Source organism: Delphinapterus leucas, chromosome 7, assembly GCF_059928025.1.
Source record: "Delphinapterus leucas isolate spDelLeu-1000000601 "Yukka" chromosome 7, BTC_Dleu_Yukka2, whole genome shotgun sequence".
Classification (NCBI taxonomy): domain Eukaryota; kingdom Metazoa; phylum Chordata; class Mammalia; order Artiodactyla; family Monodontidae; genus Delphinapterus; species Delphinapterus leucas.
This window is the reverse complement of record NC_143135.1, coordinates 44,162,643-44,181,988: the sequence shown is the minus strand read 5'-3', so window position 1 is coordinate 44,181,988 and position 19,346 is coordinate 44,162,643. Positions and strand designations below refer to the sequence as shown.

Sequence of the window (19,346 nt, the reverse complement as noted above, 5' to 3'; positions counted from 1 at the left end):
ATTCTGAGGAGCTGATTCTGGCCTTGCCTGGTGGTCCCTTCCTGGAAAATTGGAAACACGATGTAATGGTGGCAAAGAAGTTACCTTCCAAGGGCACAACACAAAGCAGCAGGCAGACTCAATTAAAGAAAGACAAAATACAAAACAAAAAAAGAATAAGTAAAGGAGTGAGAAACTGACTCTCTGGAGCTTTAACATCCATTGCTGGCTCCCAGGTTTTTTACGCTTTTGCTCTTGCTTTTTTCCCCAAATCTGGAAATTATACATTGAGACATTACTATTATCTAATCCACAGCCTATAATCAAGTTTCATTAATGGTCCCAATAATGGCCTTTATAGCTATTTTCCACCTTGGTCCTAACTTTTTAACAAGGTAACATTTTCTTCAGCTTGGCTCTCAAACCCCTTTATCAATTGTTACCTCTTCTGTGCAGCTTATTAATCTTACTTTGCTATGGCTCTCTCATTGAACACAATTAAAGAAACGTAAGTGTGAAGACCCTTCCAGAATAAAATTGTCCATGGGTCCTCTCCTTCTGCTCCCCACCATTTCTAGGTAATTCTTCATTATGTACTTTTTTAATTGCTTTGTTCTTTAGGGATAAATTTTGCACTTATCTTTACTAACCATAAAACTTACAACGTACTGTTAAGCTGTGTCTGTTCCACGGCTGCTTTGTAATTGCAGAGTCACTGCGTGGCTGGTGAGCTAAAGATAATGTGCTACGGCAAAGAGCCTTCCTCTCAATGTTTTCAGATACCTTCTGGCTACCCAGCATGGCAGAATAATTGGTTCTGGGCTGCCTGGGACGCTAAGCTCCCCTCCCATATGGAGATCGCAAGCAGAGAAGACCCCGATCCCGGAAGTTTAGGCTTCGTAGGCCCCAGGATGCTCAGACCTCAAGGGCCCTGGGAATTTCAGGCCCCACGGTCCCAGGAGGCCACGCCTAGTGGCACACATTCCAACAGAGCAGGGCTGGCTACCGCTGACCACCTAGAAAGACAATGTCAACTCCTCTCTCAAGGTCAAGTCCATATTTTCCCAGGGCCCTTGCACTTGGCCTGTGCCTGCAAGCAGTTTTCAAGGAATCCCTCTCCCTCCATTCTTGGTCAAATAAAATGTCTAAACTCCTTGCCCCCTCAATCCCTCCTTTGAAATCTGTATTCTATCACCACCCCTTGATCCCAACTGTCCCCTCAAAGGCTTCTTCCACTTGCATCGGGATGCCCTTTCTCCACTCATATTCTCACAGTACAGGGTTTTAGAGGCTTAGGCATCAGACAACCGTGTTCAAATCCCAGCTCCACCAAACTCTTTCTATGTGGGACCTGGGCAACTGACTCAACCTCTCTGAGCCTCAGTCTTCTCGTCTGTAAAATGAGGATAATAATTCTAGCCTCTTGTGGTTCTCAGGACGAAATGACATACAGCATAAAACTCACCAGGATGTAAGCTCTAAGAGGGTACAATGTAGACAATCCTGTTCATCACCATATGCCCAGAGCTCAGCACAGTGTCTAGTATTAAATAAACAAAAGCACCGAGCACAAAGTAAACAATGAATAAATGGTAGCTATTATCATGTGGTCATCTTACCATGACTAGTGCAATCCTGAAATGCTTCCCATGACATCTGTGGTTTTCCACCAACCCAGCTCTTATTTTTCTAGTCAATTCTTCTCTGTAACTATGGGCACCACCCTGCCACCTGCCCCATTTCCTATGCCCATGCTCAATTCTAAAATCTCTTTCTAGTTCAGACTTTCATCCTCTCTGGGCTCCTCCATCCTCGTACCTTCCGTGGGCACACCTGATCCCCTGTCTCACCTCCACATCTTCTCTTTACCTTTAGTTCTGGCTCCTTGCTGAAGTCAAGATCCGGGTATTACATTTCTCCCCTAATGCCAAGTGCAGAACACAGCAGCATAATAAATGTTCACTGTGTAAATAAATAGATGGACGAATAATGCGAGCTTTCTGGTTATTTCCACTGTTATTTCTAATATCAAACTTGCCCCATTTTTCCCCACAAACCAACTCTCTACACCAAAGACCCATTTCTTAGTCAATGGTACCCCCAAATCTCTCAGCATCTGGGCTTGAAATCTCAATGCCATCTTTGTCAAACTTTAATAACTCATTTATAAGGACCATGAAAGGCTATGTCTTGACCTCCAATGAGCACTCAGACCACTATTAGCATCTAACACAGCGCTAAGGGAACACATGGACAATGCCTTAGCAAAAGTTTTGAGTCGGGCTTCCCTGGTGGCTCAGTGGTTGAGAGTCCGCCTGCCGATGCAGGGGACACGGGTTCGTGGCCCGGTCCGGGAAGATCCCACATGCCGCAGAGCGGCTGGGCCCATGAGCCATGGCCACTGAGCCTGCGCGTCCGGAGCCTGTGCTCCGCAACGGGAGAGGCCACAACAGTGAGAGGCCCGCGTACCAAAAAAAGAAGAAGTTTTGAGTCACTGGGAAAATGCCCTTAGGAAGAACAAAAGCCCGCAACCTTGAAACCTGTGTCTCATGTCTTGAAATCCTTGGCCTCAGAAGACGGCATAGATGGAATAGTTATTCCATTGTACGGCTTGCAGCCTCCTGTGGGCTTTATTTACCCCATGACAGCAGCTGAAGGACGATGCCACGGCAGATCCCAGTTCACAAAAGAATGATACAAAACGGTGGCAGCCCACGACACCCTCCATCCCCCGCCCCCCCAGAAGGACGTGTTGCTCTAAGCTTGCGGGTTATTCTGAACTCTAGCTCTAGCTGGCTTGGACCAACCATAACATTTAGAAGCAACAGACTAAAATCCAATTTAAGGTGTTTAATTTTCTCTGTCTCCAGGGACGGGGAGGTGGGTCAGAGAATCTGCGCGTAGGCTTTCTATGAGATGTTGCTTCTGATGGTCTCCTGAGGCCTTTCCAGTTGAGCGAGCACACTGGTGCCCACACCCCTTCTCTTCCTTTTCACGTCTCTGTCACTGTGCTGGCAGAGACTAGTGCCTAAAATCGTGGTATCCAGTGTTCTTAATTAGCGTCCTTGTTCTCACCCAAGGCTGGGTGAGAACAACGGTGATGTCAGCAATGAGCTTACTCAGCCTTCTAAGCCCAAGGCCTCTGGGGAGAAATGTGTGGTCCCTCGGGCGCTTCAGTATCCTGCAGGGTTAACAAGCACACATACATTTGCTTGGGCCTCTTTCACTAGTAATTTTAGCAAAGTCTCTAGCCCTTTAACCCTAGATATATTTTGTAAAAGTTTCAAATAATGGCGATGCCTGTTCTGGGCAGTTGCTATATCCCCTGCTTTGCTTTCTCTTCCTCCTCTGTGTCTCTGGCGCCCTGAACCCAGGTTTCTGGCCTCCTGTTACCAGCTCTTCTCATTTGGCAGTTCCTCAATCTACCTCCTTTCTGACACTCTGGACTCTGGCTTTCAGCTCAGCTCTTGTCTCTGTCACCCCCTCCAGTTTTGATGTCTCCTGCGACCTCAGGTGAAGACATTGCGTGGTACTGTCTGAACCAGGCCCCGTCTCCCATGAGGGATTTGGGCTGAAACCTCAAGCACTGAAACAGTACTGTGGTCCTTTTCCAAAGTGATGCTGACCCAGGTTAGCTCCTGAAATTAAACTTTATGCCATGGACAATTTTAAACCCTGAAGGCAGAGGTGGATGAGCATCGTGACACAGTGATAAGGTATGAACCTTGAAACCACTCAGGCTGGTTCTTATCTTGAGTGATTTGGGGAGGCATTTTATCCTATTACTTCCAGCTTCCTAACTTACAAAATGGGGATAACAACACGGGCCTCATGGGACTTACATAAAAATTAACGAGATAATATAAACAAAGTGATAGGTCAATAGCATCCAATAAATGGAAGTTCCTCCACTCGTTATTGTTATGATTAATAATATTATCATCAACTTCCAGACTTGTGGCCTAATACCGCTACCAACTGTGGAGCATGTATCTGCTTTATGAAATAATAATCTTTTGTTGCCCAAGAGTTGATGTCACTAAACCAACTCTTAGACATTTCAGACCTAGAAAGGTCAATGTTAGAAACCAAGGAAATGTCTGTCTGGACTCTCCCAGTAATAGGTCATCCACCATAAGTTCACCTTTTCCTTTTACTTAAGTCACTGATGAAAATGTTGGACAAGCCAGGATGAGCAAAGAGCCCACCGAAGGCCACCCGCTGGATTGCCAATGACCACTCTTTTTCTCCATCTGACGGCTCTACCTTGTCTGTCACTGGCCCTCTGTTTTAGCCCCATGTTACAGACCCCCAGTTCCCAGCCTTAGAGTTCAGCCACAGTCATGCTCTTTCTCAGCTGTCACTTTGCACGTGTCACCTCAACTCTCTGGAACACCTGTCCTCCTCTTCCCACCTGAATAACACACCTTCATTGCTTAGGCCCAGCCTAAATGCTGCCTCCTTTGTGAAGCCTCAGCCAGCTCCCAGGGGTAGAGGGGTCACTCCCTCTTAGGTGGTACTGTAAAGCACACAGCATCTTTCATCCTTGCCATTTTGATCCATAGCACTGGGTTATGCCTTACTTAGTGCTTCAATCCGAATTATATTCACAATGAATTTTCATCCAGGAAGTATTTTCTGGAATAAATATCATTAAGGGACTTTAATTCTCTTGGTCAATTTTCTATATAATATAATTAAAATATATTTCCTTTTATGCTAATTTTCTAATTTTATTTTACTAGACTTATTTTCATGGGGTTAATACTTTTTTGCATTGATTTTACAACTAAGATATGACTTATCTATCAGCAATTTTTAAATCTACATCTTTTTTACAATTATGGCCTCCATCACAGAGTTTTTTTTTGTGGTCATGATTTCAACCAAGTTTAGTTTTCCTGAATCAAATTTTGCAGATGTAAATTATATTACTATTCATTTCTTCAATCAATTTTTTAGCTTTTAAAATTTTTACTGTGTTCATTTTTGTTTGTTGCTTTAGTTCGTGTTGATGATCTTTACTACTACTCATAATTTGGAAAAAGAATAATAGTTTGCTTTTTTTTTTTTTTTTAGAACTCTCACAAGAAATAGTGTCAGCCGTTTCTCTGAGCTGTATACTTACTACAGTCGCCATTGGTAGATCAAAAAACACAGAAGTCCTTAAAGTCACAATGGAGGAAGGGGTCAAAACATCCTGTTTAAGCTCATGACATTTTCTATAATCTGTTAGATTAGTATTGATACTTAGAAGATGGGGGGGTGGTTGTCTCTCCCGCTAGACTGAGGGCTACTCAAAGACAAGGTCTATGTCATTCACCTCCAGTTTCCCAGCACCTGGCAAGAATGAATGAATGAATACACACATAAATGAACCCACAAGGAGATCATGAGAAATCTGATCTGATTTCTTACTGAAAGCCACTACACTATGCCTATCTATATAAGGCATAATGGTTTCTGAAGCCACTCTTCCTGGGTTGAAATCTCAGCTTTACCATTTTAACATCTTTATTGGAGTATAATTGCTTTACAATGGTGTGTTAGTTTCTGCTTTATAACAAAGTGAATCAGCTATATGTATACATATATCCCCATATCTCCTCCCTCTTGCATCTCCCTCCCACCCTCCCTATCCCACCCCTCTAGGTAGACACAAAGCACCGAGCTGATCTCCCTGTGCTATGCAGCTGCTTCCGACTAGCTATCGATTTTCCATTTGGTAGTGTATATATGTCCTACCATTTTCCTAGGGCAAGTTATATCACTTCTCTGTGCTTCAGTATACCCTCCTGGAAGTGGGGGTAATAAAAGATTCTACATTACAAGGTTGCTGCAAGGATTAAGGGAGTTAATACATGTAAAGCACTTAGGACAGTAGCTCACATATAATTACTGCTACACTACTATTAACTATTAGTATTTTGGTCATAAATCTCATCTCTTTCTAGTAATACCGAGGGGTGGTCATGTTCATGTCCTAATATAGGGAGCTCACGATTCCATTAGGCATCCCTTCCTTTTTATGATTCTAATATTTGTTTCTCATATTGAATTGATAACTACATCCATCCCACTGTTCATGGCTCTAACTTTCTGAGATATATAGAATAAATTCTCTTACACTTGACTGGCCTTCAAATTTGAAACCTATTCATTGAGCACATACTAGGTTCCAAGCATCAGTGTGAAAATTAAGTAGCCATAAATCTTGACATTAAGTATTTTAAAGTCTAGATAGGAAGGAAGTGGGAAAGGTGATATTTCTGTCTCTCACAGATCTTCTCTTCCTTTGAATCCAAGATCTCCATGATACACAGTTGGCAAGCCAGAATCCAACTTACAAACTTAATATAACTTACAAACATTTTTAAGTTTGAACTTACAAACAATATAAAGGCTACATAATTAAAACTGTGTGACATTAGTATATGAATACACTAACAGATTAATGGAGCTAGAATAGAAAATCCAGAAACAGACCCAAATATGTACGGCAATTTAGTCTATGATAAAGGTAGTATTGCAAACCAGTGAGGAAAAGATGTAATTTTAAATAGAAGGTGTTAGGATAACTGGATGCCCATATAGAAAAATAAGACATTGGGTCCATTCCTCACACCATACATCAGGATCAATTCTGAATGAGTCAGAGATTAAAATGTAAAAAATACAACCATACAAGTATTAGAAAAAAACATAGGTGAATTTTTCTTTACCCTTATAGTGGGTAAACTTTACTCTGTCTAAACTCTGGAAGCAAGAAGGAAAAAGACCTTTGCTTACATTAAAACAAACAAACAACAAAAAAAAAACTTGCATGGCAAAAAAACACCAGAAGAAAAATTAAAAGACAAGTAACAAAAAACAGGTAACACACTGAGAGAAAATATTTGCAATGTATATGATAGGTAAAGTATTACCATCCCTAATGTGTAAAGAGACTCTAAAAATAAAGATTAACGGTCCTGCAGGAAAATGGGCCAAAGATATGAAAAGCTCATGGAAAAAAGAAATGCAAATGGCCTTAATCATGTGAAAAGCTGTTCAGCCTACGTCTTAATAAGCGAAATGCAAATTAAAACTACTCTGAAAGCCACTTCTCATCTGTCAGATTGGCAACACCCCAAATATTCCACAACATACTTTGTTGGTTGACTGTGAGGCAACAGGCACCTTCATCATTCCTGGTGGGAAAAATACTACCCCTCTGCAAGGATATTTGATGACGTCTAGCAAAATTACACATGCATTTGCCCTTTGACCTCACAATTTCACTTTTAGGAACCTATTCAAACAATAATCCAGAAAAATATGAAAAACTGTATGCACAAGACAATTCATTGTAGCACTATGTCCTCAACAAGAAACTGGTAGAATAAATCATGGAATGTGCATTCATTGGAATACCATGCAGCTATGAAAAAACAATAAGGAATACCCCTATATACTATTACAAAGTAGTCTTCAGAAAAAAAATTTATATAATAAAAAACCAAAATAGTGAAAAGTGTGCATAGCATACTAGCATTTATCTAAGAAAGAGGAGATGTAAATATATACATATTCCCTTTTATTTTTTTAAAGTGTAAAGTAAAGCAAAATGTTTATGTTAGAGGTAGCAATGAAACAGGATAAAGAGACAGCAAGACATTAAGTACCTTGTGATAAAAGTACGCGCGTACTGCCTATGAAACATTCTTGCTACAAAATCGAACGAACCTACATCTCTAGGTCTAACTAGCAATGTAGAAGAAATATATGGGACAGAAGGACATGTGAGATGACATCAGGGAAAAGCAATCAGGAAAATCTAGACTGTGGGAGTCTCCACAGGACAAGTAACCTGATCTCTTTAAAAATAAATTACAAGGAGAAAAAAGAGATGGAGAAAGAAATCCAGTAGATTAATAGAGACTTGCAAGATATATTAATCAACTGGATCTTGATTCAAGAAACAATTGTAAAACAAAGTAAAAAAATGTTATGAGAGAATTGGGGGAAATTTGAACACTGATTGAATATTTGATGGTATTAAGGAATTCTTTTAGGATGTAAATAGTATTGTGATCATGTTTCTTTTAAAAAGTTCTTCTCTATTTTAGATGCATGACGAAATTTTTTTTGATGATATAATGTCTGAGATTTGCTTCAAAATAACTGGAGCTGGGGAGGATTGGGTAGGGACAGAGATTAAAACCAAATTGTCCATGAGTTGATAATGTTGATACTGGGTGATGGATGCAAGGGGATTTATTATACTGTTCTCTCTATTTTTGGATATGTTTGAAGTTGTTCATAATAAAGAGGTTTTTTTAAAAATCCTATTTATGATAAAATATTTGGGATATGGAGTACAATATCCTAGATATTATATTACATGTTTTAGAGAACATTTGTACCTAAATTCTAAGGTTCTAAATTCCCTTCCTATATGAGGGACCACATCATGTGTAATACTTGGGCCCATGGAACCTGAAAGGGTCCCTGACCCCTGGCAACTAAGCAGGGGCTTATAATCTAGGTTTAGCCAACTGTATGCTCTAATGCAGTACTTTGAATTTTGGTGACTGTCACCAAGCCCCAAGCAATGGGACTTGCTTATAGTAGGACTACAATACTCCTTACAAGTTAAAGCATGCTTAAAAAAATAAAGCACTATATGAAACGTATGGTTGTATATTTATGCAACATATACATCTACATGTATAATAATAATAGATATGATCATGTTTAGTATAGAGCACTTTATAGATTACAGAGTACTTAAATTGATTTCTTGTTAACTTTGTTGCTAAAATAATGATTTTAATAATAAGATAATAAACCATAGAATGAATTAACTTTTTTGGCCAATATAAACATTTTAAATTGTATAACACTATTAGGATAATAATATCTGGCTTGCCTATAGCACTTGATTGCTGTGTACATTAAACAGGATAACTGTAGGGAAAGAGCTTTGAAAATACAGATGTCAAGAAGCTTACCGCCTATGTTTTCTTCTAGGAGTTTTATGATTTCAGGTCTTACGCTCAGGTCTTTAATCCATTTTGAGTTAATTTTTGTGTATGGTGTTAGATAATGGTCCAGTTTCATTATTTTGCATATGGCTGTCCAGTTTTTCCAATACTATTTATTGAAGAGGTCATCTTTTCTCTGTTGTATATTCTTGGCTCATTAGTTGTAAATTAATTGACCATTTATGCATGAGTTTATTTCTGGGATCTCTATACTGTTCCATTGATCTATGTGTCTGATTTTATGCCAATACCATACTGTTTTGATTTACAATTTTTCTTAAGTGCTATTTTGGTTGCATTTCACATAACGTAATATGTAGTATATTTGTTATCCTTCAGTTCAAAATATTTTCAAATTTCTAGTATAATTTCTTCTTTGACCTATGAGTTATTCAGAAATGTTCCACAATTTCCAAAAATATGGCTTCTGCCTATACTTTTTAGTTATGGATTTTTAATTTAATTCCATCATGGTCGGATAACATGTTTTATGTGACGTTACTCCCTTGAAATTGTTCAATTTTGTAGTTGTTAGATGCAGTGTTGTATATATGCCCATTTGATTCAAACTATTAATTATGTTGGTCTATCAATTACTGGGAAAATTTATTAAAATCCTCAACTACATTAGTGGTGATGTTGATGTCTCCTTGAAATTCTATCCATTTTTACTTCATATAAATTAAAGCTGTGCAGTTAGGCACATAAAAACTTACAACTGTTATATATTCCTGATGGGCTTAACATATTATCATCTTGTAGAAATCTTCTTTATTTATTCTAAAGTATTTTGTAATGGTATTTCTTCTAATATTAACATAACTACAGCAACTTTCTTTTGATTGGTATTTACCTGTTATGACTTCTTCCATTCGTTTATATCTTAACTTTTCTGTATTATTATATTTCAGGTTTATATTGATAAAGAGCCTACAGATATTTTTTTAAAATCTAGTCTAAAAATGTTAGTCTTTTAATTTGGCCCATGTAAATTTACCATATTTACTGATATATTTGGATTTATTTCTACCATTTTATATGTTTTTTTCTTGTACCACCTGTTTTATTTCTCTTTCTTACCATTTTCATATTTCATTTTTCCCCTCTACTACTTTGGAAGTTATACTTTTTATACATATGATTTTCATGGCCCCCCAAGAAATTTTAATATGGTTAATTTATCAGAATTTAAAGTCAACCAGAATCTTTTCCATCTTCATTAATAATATAGGCATTTTAGGGCACTTTATTTACAATCACCCCCAATTTATTTGCAATTGTCATCATAAACTGTAGTTTTAATTTGTTTTTATAACTTTGCAATACATTATTTACCATGAATATTTCTTTAGATTTACTCATATATGAGCTAATTATTCTTCTTTTTATCTCAGATTTCCTTCTTGGCTCATTTTCCTTATACCTGAAGGATGTCTTTTAAAATTTATTTTATTAAGGATCTGTTAGTACCAAACTCAGTTTTTGTGTGTCAGAAAATGGCTTTCTTCTTCCCTATTTTTGCAGGATTTTTAAAATTGAGTATACATATAAAAGTTGATATTTTCTCTCAGCATATTGAAGATATTATTTCATGGTCTTCTGGATTCCATTATTGCCATTGGAAAATCCACTGTTATTCTAATTATCATTAAATTTTAGGTAGTCTATCTTTTCTCTCTGACTGCTGTAAGATCTCCTTTGTCTTTGGCTTTCTGTGGTTCCACTATGATATGTCTAAATGTGAATATTTTTGTATTTATCCTGCTTTGCATAGGTTGACTTCCTGAATCTGAGGATTGGTGTCTTTCATCAGTATGGGAACATTTTCAGTCATTATATATTCAAATATTGCTTTTGTCTAATCCTCTTTCTATCATCTCCATTTGGAATTCTAAGATATTAGACACTCCCTCTCATTTTTACATGTCTCTCAACCTCTTTCTTTCATATTTTTGTCTTTGTCTTCCTGGGGTAATGTTGAATAATTTCTTCAGCTCTGTTTTCCAGTTTACTCAATTTTTTTTTCCTTTAACAATATCCATCTAGCTGTTTAATTCATCTATTAAGCTTTCAATTCACATTTTTGTATTTCTCATGTTTGAAATTCTATTTTTATACTAATATGACTGGTCTTTTTATAGTCCCTTGCTTCTTACTCATAATTTCAATCTCTTTTTATTTATTTAAATATATTATACAACTTATTTGATATCCTACTTCTGATAGATTCAATACTTGAAGACTTTGTAGATCACATTTGGCTATCTAATGCTTTTGCTGGTGTTTGCTCTTGGTTCTTTCTTTTTCCCTTGTCTGTTTCATGATTTAAAAAAAAAAAAAAAAACTGAACTCACATTCCTTGGAACTCTAGCTGTGAGAAGTTTTGTGGCTTGGGTTAAAGGGGTTTTTCCCAGAGAGGATTCATGTACACTTTTGCAGATGCCTAAGAACTTCTAACAGCTTTAAGTTAAATTCTCCTCTCAAGATTTTCTGAACCATGAAGTATTTTGATTTTGAATGATAGATCCAAGGGAGGGATTCACAGAAGAGAATTTTTCCTTTCCTCCTAGCACAAGATTGAGACAGGCAATTTTCACTCTAGTGATGAAAATGTGGGTGGGAGTATTTCTAGCCCATCTTTATACTCAGATAATGGGCCTTTGCAGTTCCAGCTTTATGGGAGGTAAAGGGTAGGGAATATTTTACTAGATTCTTAATGCTGGTCAAGCCTTAGGCTTTGTATCCTGTCCTCTGTATACTCCATGAAACTGGGAAATCACAAACTTCAAATCATCACGTTCTTCAAATATAATGGACTCAGGCTTTCTCTGATTCCTACTTTCACTTAGCTTTTGGTGTCTGTATTGATTTCCTTGGGTTGTTATAACAAAGCACAGCAAACTGGATCACCTAAAACTACAAAAAATGTATTCTCTCACAGTTCTGAAGGCTAGAAGTCTGAAATCAAGTATTTGTAGGCCATGCTCTCCCCAGAGCCTCTAGGGGAGGATCCTTCCTTGCCTCTTCCAGCTTCTGGTAGCCCCAGGCATTCTGTGGTTTGTGGCATCATAACTCCAATCTCTGTCTCCATCTTCACATGATTATCTTCCCTCAGTGTCTGTCTGTGCCCAGATTTTCCTTCTCTTATAAGGACACTAGTTATATTGGATTAGGGCCCACCCTAATGCAGTATGACCTCATCTTAACCTGATTATATCTGCAAAGATCCTATTTCCAAATAAGATCATATTCACAGGTACAGGGGGTTAGAATTTCAGCATATTTTAAAGGGGACTCAACCGAACAGATAACAGTTTCTAACAACTTCTTAATTCCTTGCCAGCTCTTGAATACTTTCTTATATACTCTAGTATTTTATAGCCATCATCTGTATAGTCTGTCTCCTATTCAATGTCAGCTCTTACTTCTCACGCTTTTCATTCTGCTTGCCCATAGCAGTTCTTCTTTTCCCCACTGAGCTGTGTACTTATAAACTGGGGGGAAAAAAAGGCTTATTAGAATTGAGTGCAAAATAAGAATAAGGCTTTAAATGAGGACTCAGTAGACACAACTGTGAGTAAAGTAGAAGAAAATTACTGCATGGACATTGTAATACTCTTTTGGGAATGCTCAAAGGACTTTTATCCCTAGGTCACTGTGGTATATCTAGCTAGCGAGGCTTTTGAATCATAAAGATCTGCGGTTGAATCTTTTCTCTACCTCTTATAAGTCATATGACCTTGAGAACATATTATGTAAGCTCTTTATTTCACAATTTTCTCATCTGAAAAAAGGAGTATTATGATAACAGCTACTTTTTAGGGTGTTTTGTAGATGGATTATATAAGTAAAGTACCAGAGCAGGTAATGAATAATTGTGCAAACAGCTCTATTTCTGTGTTCCAAATGGGTAAGGACTTTGAATAAGTTGCCTCTAAATAAATGAGGGGAGGAAAGCAATGTCTCTCATTTTTACATATAATCCTGGGGAGTAACCGAAGGGAGATCCTAGATGGAGAAAGTGAGGCACTGAGATGTTAACTCATAAACATGAAAGAAAAACACTAATAACCACACAAAATGGGAACATCTATTTTGAAGATGGCTGGAGGTTCTGTATCCCTTTAGCGGGGACCTGGAATTGAAATTCAAATTAACTAGCCCCTCCTTCTGTCCTCAGCTCTACCAGCCAACAAGTTGTTGGGTCCCTGCTTTAAAAGCCACCTTTCCTTCAACTCCATGATACTTCACCTCTGTCAAAGGGGAGGGAAGAGACAGAGAAAAAAAAGCTAGGCAACATTTTATACTGTATTTTACACCCCAAGCATCAAACCCCCAAATTTTAAACAAGTATTTGAAAGCCTCACCCAGGCCCACACTCCAGAGCAGCTTTATAATCTAGGCAAGAAAAAGCCAGGAGCCTCCCACCACTCCGTGATTGACTCACATACGTGCTGGAAGCACAGTTCACAAATCTAATTCCTTTCTCCATTCCTAGACATTTTTACCCAGAGAACATAAGTGACTGGAGGCGGGCCTGCCCGCTCAGCCAATTCCCAGCAGCAGCTCCTAGTAAAAAATATTATGTTTGGGAGCAAGCATTTATCCAGGAACGTGCGGAAATGAGATGGTGAGGATGCAAACGGTGAATAAATGACCAGTGTAGGGAGAGCGGAGAAGCGAGGGTGATTATGCAGCCTCTGTCCTCTATGAATATATTAGTTCCCCAATAAGCCCATGCATCTTGACTGTCTCCAAAGAGATTTCTCTGGGTTTCAGTGAAAACAGGTGTCTGGAATCGTTTCCTAAGCTCGGCTTCAGGCAAGCTGCTCCTGCCGCCAGACCTCAAAGCCCTAGTATTAAGTCTGGGTGACAAGTCAGGCCCACACTGCCTGCCAGGCTATTGGAGGTATTGTGAGATGCTCATTGGAGGTGCCCAGTCTCCCCTCAGGGCAGGGCGAGGACTGTCCAGGGACAGCTGACTGCCCAGTGGGTTGGAGATAGGAGGTAAGGAGGGTGTACTCAAGCTGGAGTCCTTGAGAGGACACCAAAGATTAGGAACAAGAGACGCCAGATACAGACACTAAGGCCAAATGGGCAAGAATGGGGTCACTAGTGGGAACCAGGCAGATACTTGGTGGACTGCATGGAGGGCAGGCAGCGAGGGGGAACATCTCAGATGATTGCCATGAACACCAGCAGGTACAAGGGCTGGCCAGGGGCTGGCGAGCCTGTAGCACATGGTGTGCCAGGCTGCTTAAAGAGCCCTGTGGAGAGGACCGTGGGGGGCATTGTGAGGACAAGCACAGCTTGCATGTTGGTTTCTTCATGAGGCTAGGACCACAGCCTAGACAGAGGGGTGGGCTTCCCTGTAGTGGACGAGGTCCTTCCTTGTATCCATGATCACATTTCTGTCACCTGCCAAGGGACCTAATGTGTCTCTCAGTTATAGGGATGGGGTTCATTTTGGAGTTATCTTTGCATGGGCCGAGGGAAAGGGGCCAGAGCCTTGGAAATGTTCCTGTAGGATGAGAGATTAAATTGTACCTGGTGTGGATTCACACCGCACGTTGATAACTGCAAAGGGCCCTGTACCTTGGGGCAGGATGGCGGATATCTCTGGAAAGTAGTGTGAGGCATGTACGGGCCTGAGGGTCTGACCAACACGTGGTGGGTCAGAAACCCACATGGAGTGAGCCTGGCTGTGTTTTGCTGTTTATTCCCCGTGAGTTTATTTCTCTGGAGCCCTCTCTTGACAAAGTCTTTAGGAAGGCTCTGTTGGCCACTGTGGGGGAGATGGAGAATAACAGAGTGAGAAATCCCAAAGGGAGGTGACAGTATAAGGAAGTGACTCTGAGGGTCCCTCCTGTTCAGCAGCCCCTTCCTGGAGCACCCCTTTGCTCACCCCTGAGAAGTCTGTGTTTGATTTTAGCCAAGATGTCACCCTTGATTTGGGAGCTCAAATCTCCCATGTCCCCACCCCAGCCAAAGTAGTTTCTGATGTTCTTTTCTTCCTGAAAATTCTATAGGTCCCTACCTGTGTCTCTATCCCATCCCCACCAGCCCTGATCACATACACATGGACCAAGGTTAGGCACTGGACGTCCAGAATCAGTCCACCATCCTCAACCCTGAGCCCCATTTCTCCACTCCTGGACTCATCCACCCTCTGGGGAGCTGAGCCACGCCCTACGGGTGGGAAACCCTGCTCACCCTGATCCCGAGCTCGACGTTCTCGCCTCCGTAGACCTCCATGCCTTCATCCAGTAAGCCGATCTCCTGGAAGTACTGCCGGTCCACAATGAAGCAGCCAATGAGTGCAGGGCTCCTGCAGGGCATGGGGAGATGGCCAGTGGTTAGCAGAGGGGCTGTCTCATGGGGGCCGCCAGAGCAGTAAGGGCAGTGCTGCCTTCCTGCCAGGAGGATCTGGTCCTCTCCCTTCGTTTGCTGCCAGAACTGGTGTGAGCCTTGCTCTCCAAGAGGCCCTCCTGGGTCCACCCTCACCAGCTATTCCAGGGAGATTGTTTCAGCAGGGCAGTGGGAGACAGCTTGTGTCCCGGGACCAGCCATCACTTCTGGTGGTGCTTGCATGTATGTCAGCCCAGAGAAGTAGTGCTCAGCCTACCAGTCTACACTGCATGACTGTATCTCTGGCTGCCCTGACCCCTGCACTCTGAACTGCATAGCCAGTTTTTGTTTCTACCCGGGCACCCACACCAACTTTCCCACCCTTCACCTTGGTCCCTTTAGAGAGACGAGTTGGGGCTTTGGATAGCATAGTAAATCATTTGGATTTTATCTGTAGGTAAATGAGTGTCAAAGAAGAATTTTAAGCAGACAGTGGTATAAGCAGATCTGTGTTTGGAAAAAGAATACTCAGGCAGCTGTGGGGTGATTGAGATCGGAGGAGATTGGGTAGAAATCGAGGAATCCAGTTGGGAAGGTTGTTGCTATATCCAGATGGGCAATGATGAAGACCTGGACCAGAGTACCAGGACCGGAGACAGAGATTATTTAAAGACATATTTTGAGGTAAAAGCAGCAGAACTTTGAAACAGATGAACTATGAAGATGAGAGAAGGGGAGGAATCTGGATGCCAGCTGGCGTTCTGCTTGGGTGATGGTGGAGTGGGGACCACCCATCAATGGGGGGGATAGAGAAGAAGCTGGTTTCAGAAGGAAGAGGGAGTCCATGCTGGGAAAACTGATCTTAAAGTGACTGTGGGTCACTAGGGGGAGATATCTAACAGGCACGGCCTAGCTAGCTGGTCTGGGTTGGAATTCAGCAGGGGTCTTAGGCTGGAGCAACACGTCAACAGCTTGTGGGTCCAGAAGCTGGAAGGCCTTTCCTTAGCGAGTGTAAGCGCGGGATACATGGCTGTGTACAGACATCCGATGCAGAACGTCACGAGGAGAGATTAACATTAGGTGAATCAGCACGAGCGCATGTGGGCTGCTTCTCTGCTGAAAGCATCATCTTACACAAATTACTCTGAATTGTTCCACTGCACGCTGCTACCGCTTCTAGCCCCTGCGTAGCATTTTATCAGCTGGTGGCTGAGGAATTGGAGGGAAAGAAAAGGAGAAATGAAGAATCCTTAGTGATGAGAAAACTGTCACTGAAATGCAAATGGACCCATCTTTGAGATTGTAATCTCATCAAGGTGGAGAAACAGCCATTTCGCAGGCCATTTCTTTGGAGAATGCTGAGGCAGGAGGCTGCTTGGGCAGAGACTGGTGCCTTGGGGTCCCTGCCCCTCCTGCTTTCAAATTACAGCCTTTTATTCTGAATGGCCTCAGCTTGCACAGACCGCAGGCATCCAGGACAGTCAATCCACCTCAAGCCACCGCTCCTTTAGGCCGAGTTCCTACTCTGGTGGCGGGGACGTGTGACCTGGCTTTAGAGGTGAATGCTAGGGGAAAGCTTCCCCATTCTGCCTGTGCATCTCTGAAAGAAGTTCCCTAGACTCTCTGAGCCTCTGATTCCAGACCTATGAAATAGAATCAACTATAACCTCACAAGGGTTAAATTAAATAATGTAAAGCACTTGAAAACCTCTGGGACATAACTGGTACTCAAAAGATCACTTTAAAAGATGCACTTGCACATTGAAGAAGCCCAGACAATCCCCCCTCTAAACGCATGGTGGTTTTAAAACATCAGCCCTGCAGAGTGGACTCTCCGCCTTTTCCTTGATGTTACTGAAATGTGTTTTGTTTTGTTTAACATCTTTATTGGAGTATAATTGCTTTACAACGGTGTGTTAGTTTCTGCTTTATAACAAAGTGAATCAGTTATACATAAACATATATCCCCATATCTCAAATGTTGAGCAGGGCAGGGCATTCTGGGATACAGAGTAGGGGGCCTTCCCTAAACGGCCAGACCCAGTCAGGGAAAGAACAGAATCTAAAACAGTACTCTGAGAAGAGCACAGGCCCCCTCAGTCTTCATTACTTATTAACTGCCTAGGGTATTAAGTGGACCTACTCAGCCTGAAAGTGTTTCTGATTTATATCTTCTGATTCCCAAAAGGGTTAGAAATAGCTTACAAGAGAATGTAAAATACATTGAAAAAAATAGATAAATGTCTGAAAAGACTAAAATTCCACCAAAAATTAGAGCCTGGTTAGAATGCATGTGTCTTCTTTCATGATTCTTAAAGTGGACCCACAAAGTTGACCCTGAGCTTCCTGGTGGCCAAGGTGAAAATGAACACATATGGTCTTAGAAGTAAGACTTACAGTTCCCATGTAGAAATGTCATACTAATTCCTCAGGAATAGCAGGTCTTTCAGTTTGAAAGAAATTTCTCATGTCAGTCTTCTTAAAGGGGTCACTTTGGGATGTAGAGGACAACAAGCTTAAAGCCATCCCTTTAGAACGCAACAGAAGATATCTCTGGGCTCTTTTTATAGCTTACATCACGTGGGGGTAAAGCACTAAAGCGCAGCTCCAAGGTGGGCAAGATACACTTGTATAACCCACAGCTTTCTGTGGGCTGTCTTCATCCACGTATAAACCAAGAATGTTCTTTCAAAATCTTCCATTAATATAATTTCTCTCAGTTAGGATTTTGATAAAAATTAGGTGATGGAATATTTGAGGCTGAGATGATATTCTCTGTCAAGGACCTAGAATGTGGGTCTACTGACTAAGTCTAGGCTGATACATTTAGCGATGCCCGGAACAGAAGCAGCTAATACCAGTGCAGTCTACTGCAAGACCGCTCATTGTGTTATGGCATATTTCCCTCCAATAGCAGTCAACAGACCTGGGGGTAGAATTCAGCCACACCAGTTCCGAGCTCAACAGTGGGTGCCTAGGAGGATGACACTAGGTACGGAATCTAGCTGATCTGGGTTTGGATCCTGGCTGCACTGGCTGGAGCCTTGGCAGGGTCATTCCCCTTTGTCAGTCTTTCTTTCCTCATCTTGTAAAACTGGAATGACACAATGAGTGAGCTGTCATCGGGTTATGATGAAGAGCAGATGAGACAATGTGTGTAAAAGGCCCTTGTACACAGCGACCTCCCAGCAAATATTTAACCACATAAGTGTGGCAGAGGCCTAACAGACAGGTGACAGAGACAACCGCAGGAAAGCTAGGTGGGGTTTTCTTCCATCCTGTTTTTTTTTTTTAAAGAAGATGTTGGGGGTAGGAGTTTATTAATTTTTTTTTTTTTTTTTTTGCTGTGTTGGGTCTTCGTTTCTGTGCGACGGCTTTCTCTAGTTGTGGCAAGCGGAGGCCACTCTTCATCGCGGTGCGCGGGCCTCTCACTATCGCGGCCTCTCTTGTTGCGGAGCACAGGCTCCAGACGCACAGGCTCAGTAGTTGTGACTCACGGGCCCAGTTGCTCTGCAGCATGTGGGATCCTCCCAGACCAGGGCTCGAACCTGTGTCCCCTGCATTGGCAGGCAGACTCTCAACCACTGCGCCACCAGGGAAGCCCTTCTATCCTGTTTTAAACATGAATAGAGTTTTTTCCTTCTGGCAAGGAAAAATGCCATCTCGTAATCTCTCACTTTCAATTAAATTTTGCGTAATCTTTCTCCCTCACGTAATACAAAGCAACAACAGTTTCTAATCTCTTCTTTCATTCCAGGAACTGTCCCCTAGGCCACCTTCTGATGCCATCTGTGTGGCATCAGAAGGGAGCATGAAGGCACCTGATCTGTGATTAGCCAGATAGAAATAAAGGCTGGCGGGGATGGCTGTTTCAGGAGTCCTGACCCATAAAATAGAGGCCACGTAGAGGAGTCATTTGGGTGTCTCTGAAGGCAGCAGCAAAGGCAGAAAGAGTCTGGGATCTTTGAATGGCAGTTTGAAGCCACTTTTGTC

The 19,346-nt window shown here is 41.3% G+C and overlaps 1 protein-coding gene across 1 annotated transcript in view; it reads right to left on the bottom strand.

Moving 5' to 3' along the window:
• GALNT18 (polypeptide N-acetylgalactosaminyltransferase 18) overlaps window positions 1-19,346 on the bottom strand; it is a 353,583-nt gene that overhangs the window by 91,097 nt on the left and 243,140 nt on the right. The window contains exon 6 of the mRNA XM_022555677.3: window positions 15,219-15,333. Within this exon, the coding sequence (XP_022411385.1) occupies window positions 15,219-15,333 (115 nt within the window). The remainder of the gene's footprint in view (window positions 1-15,218; window positions 15,334-19,346) is intronic.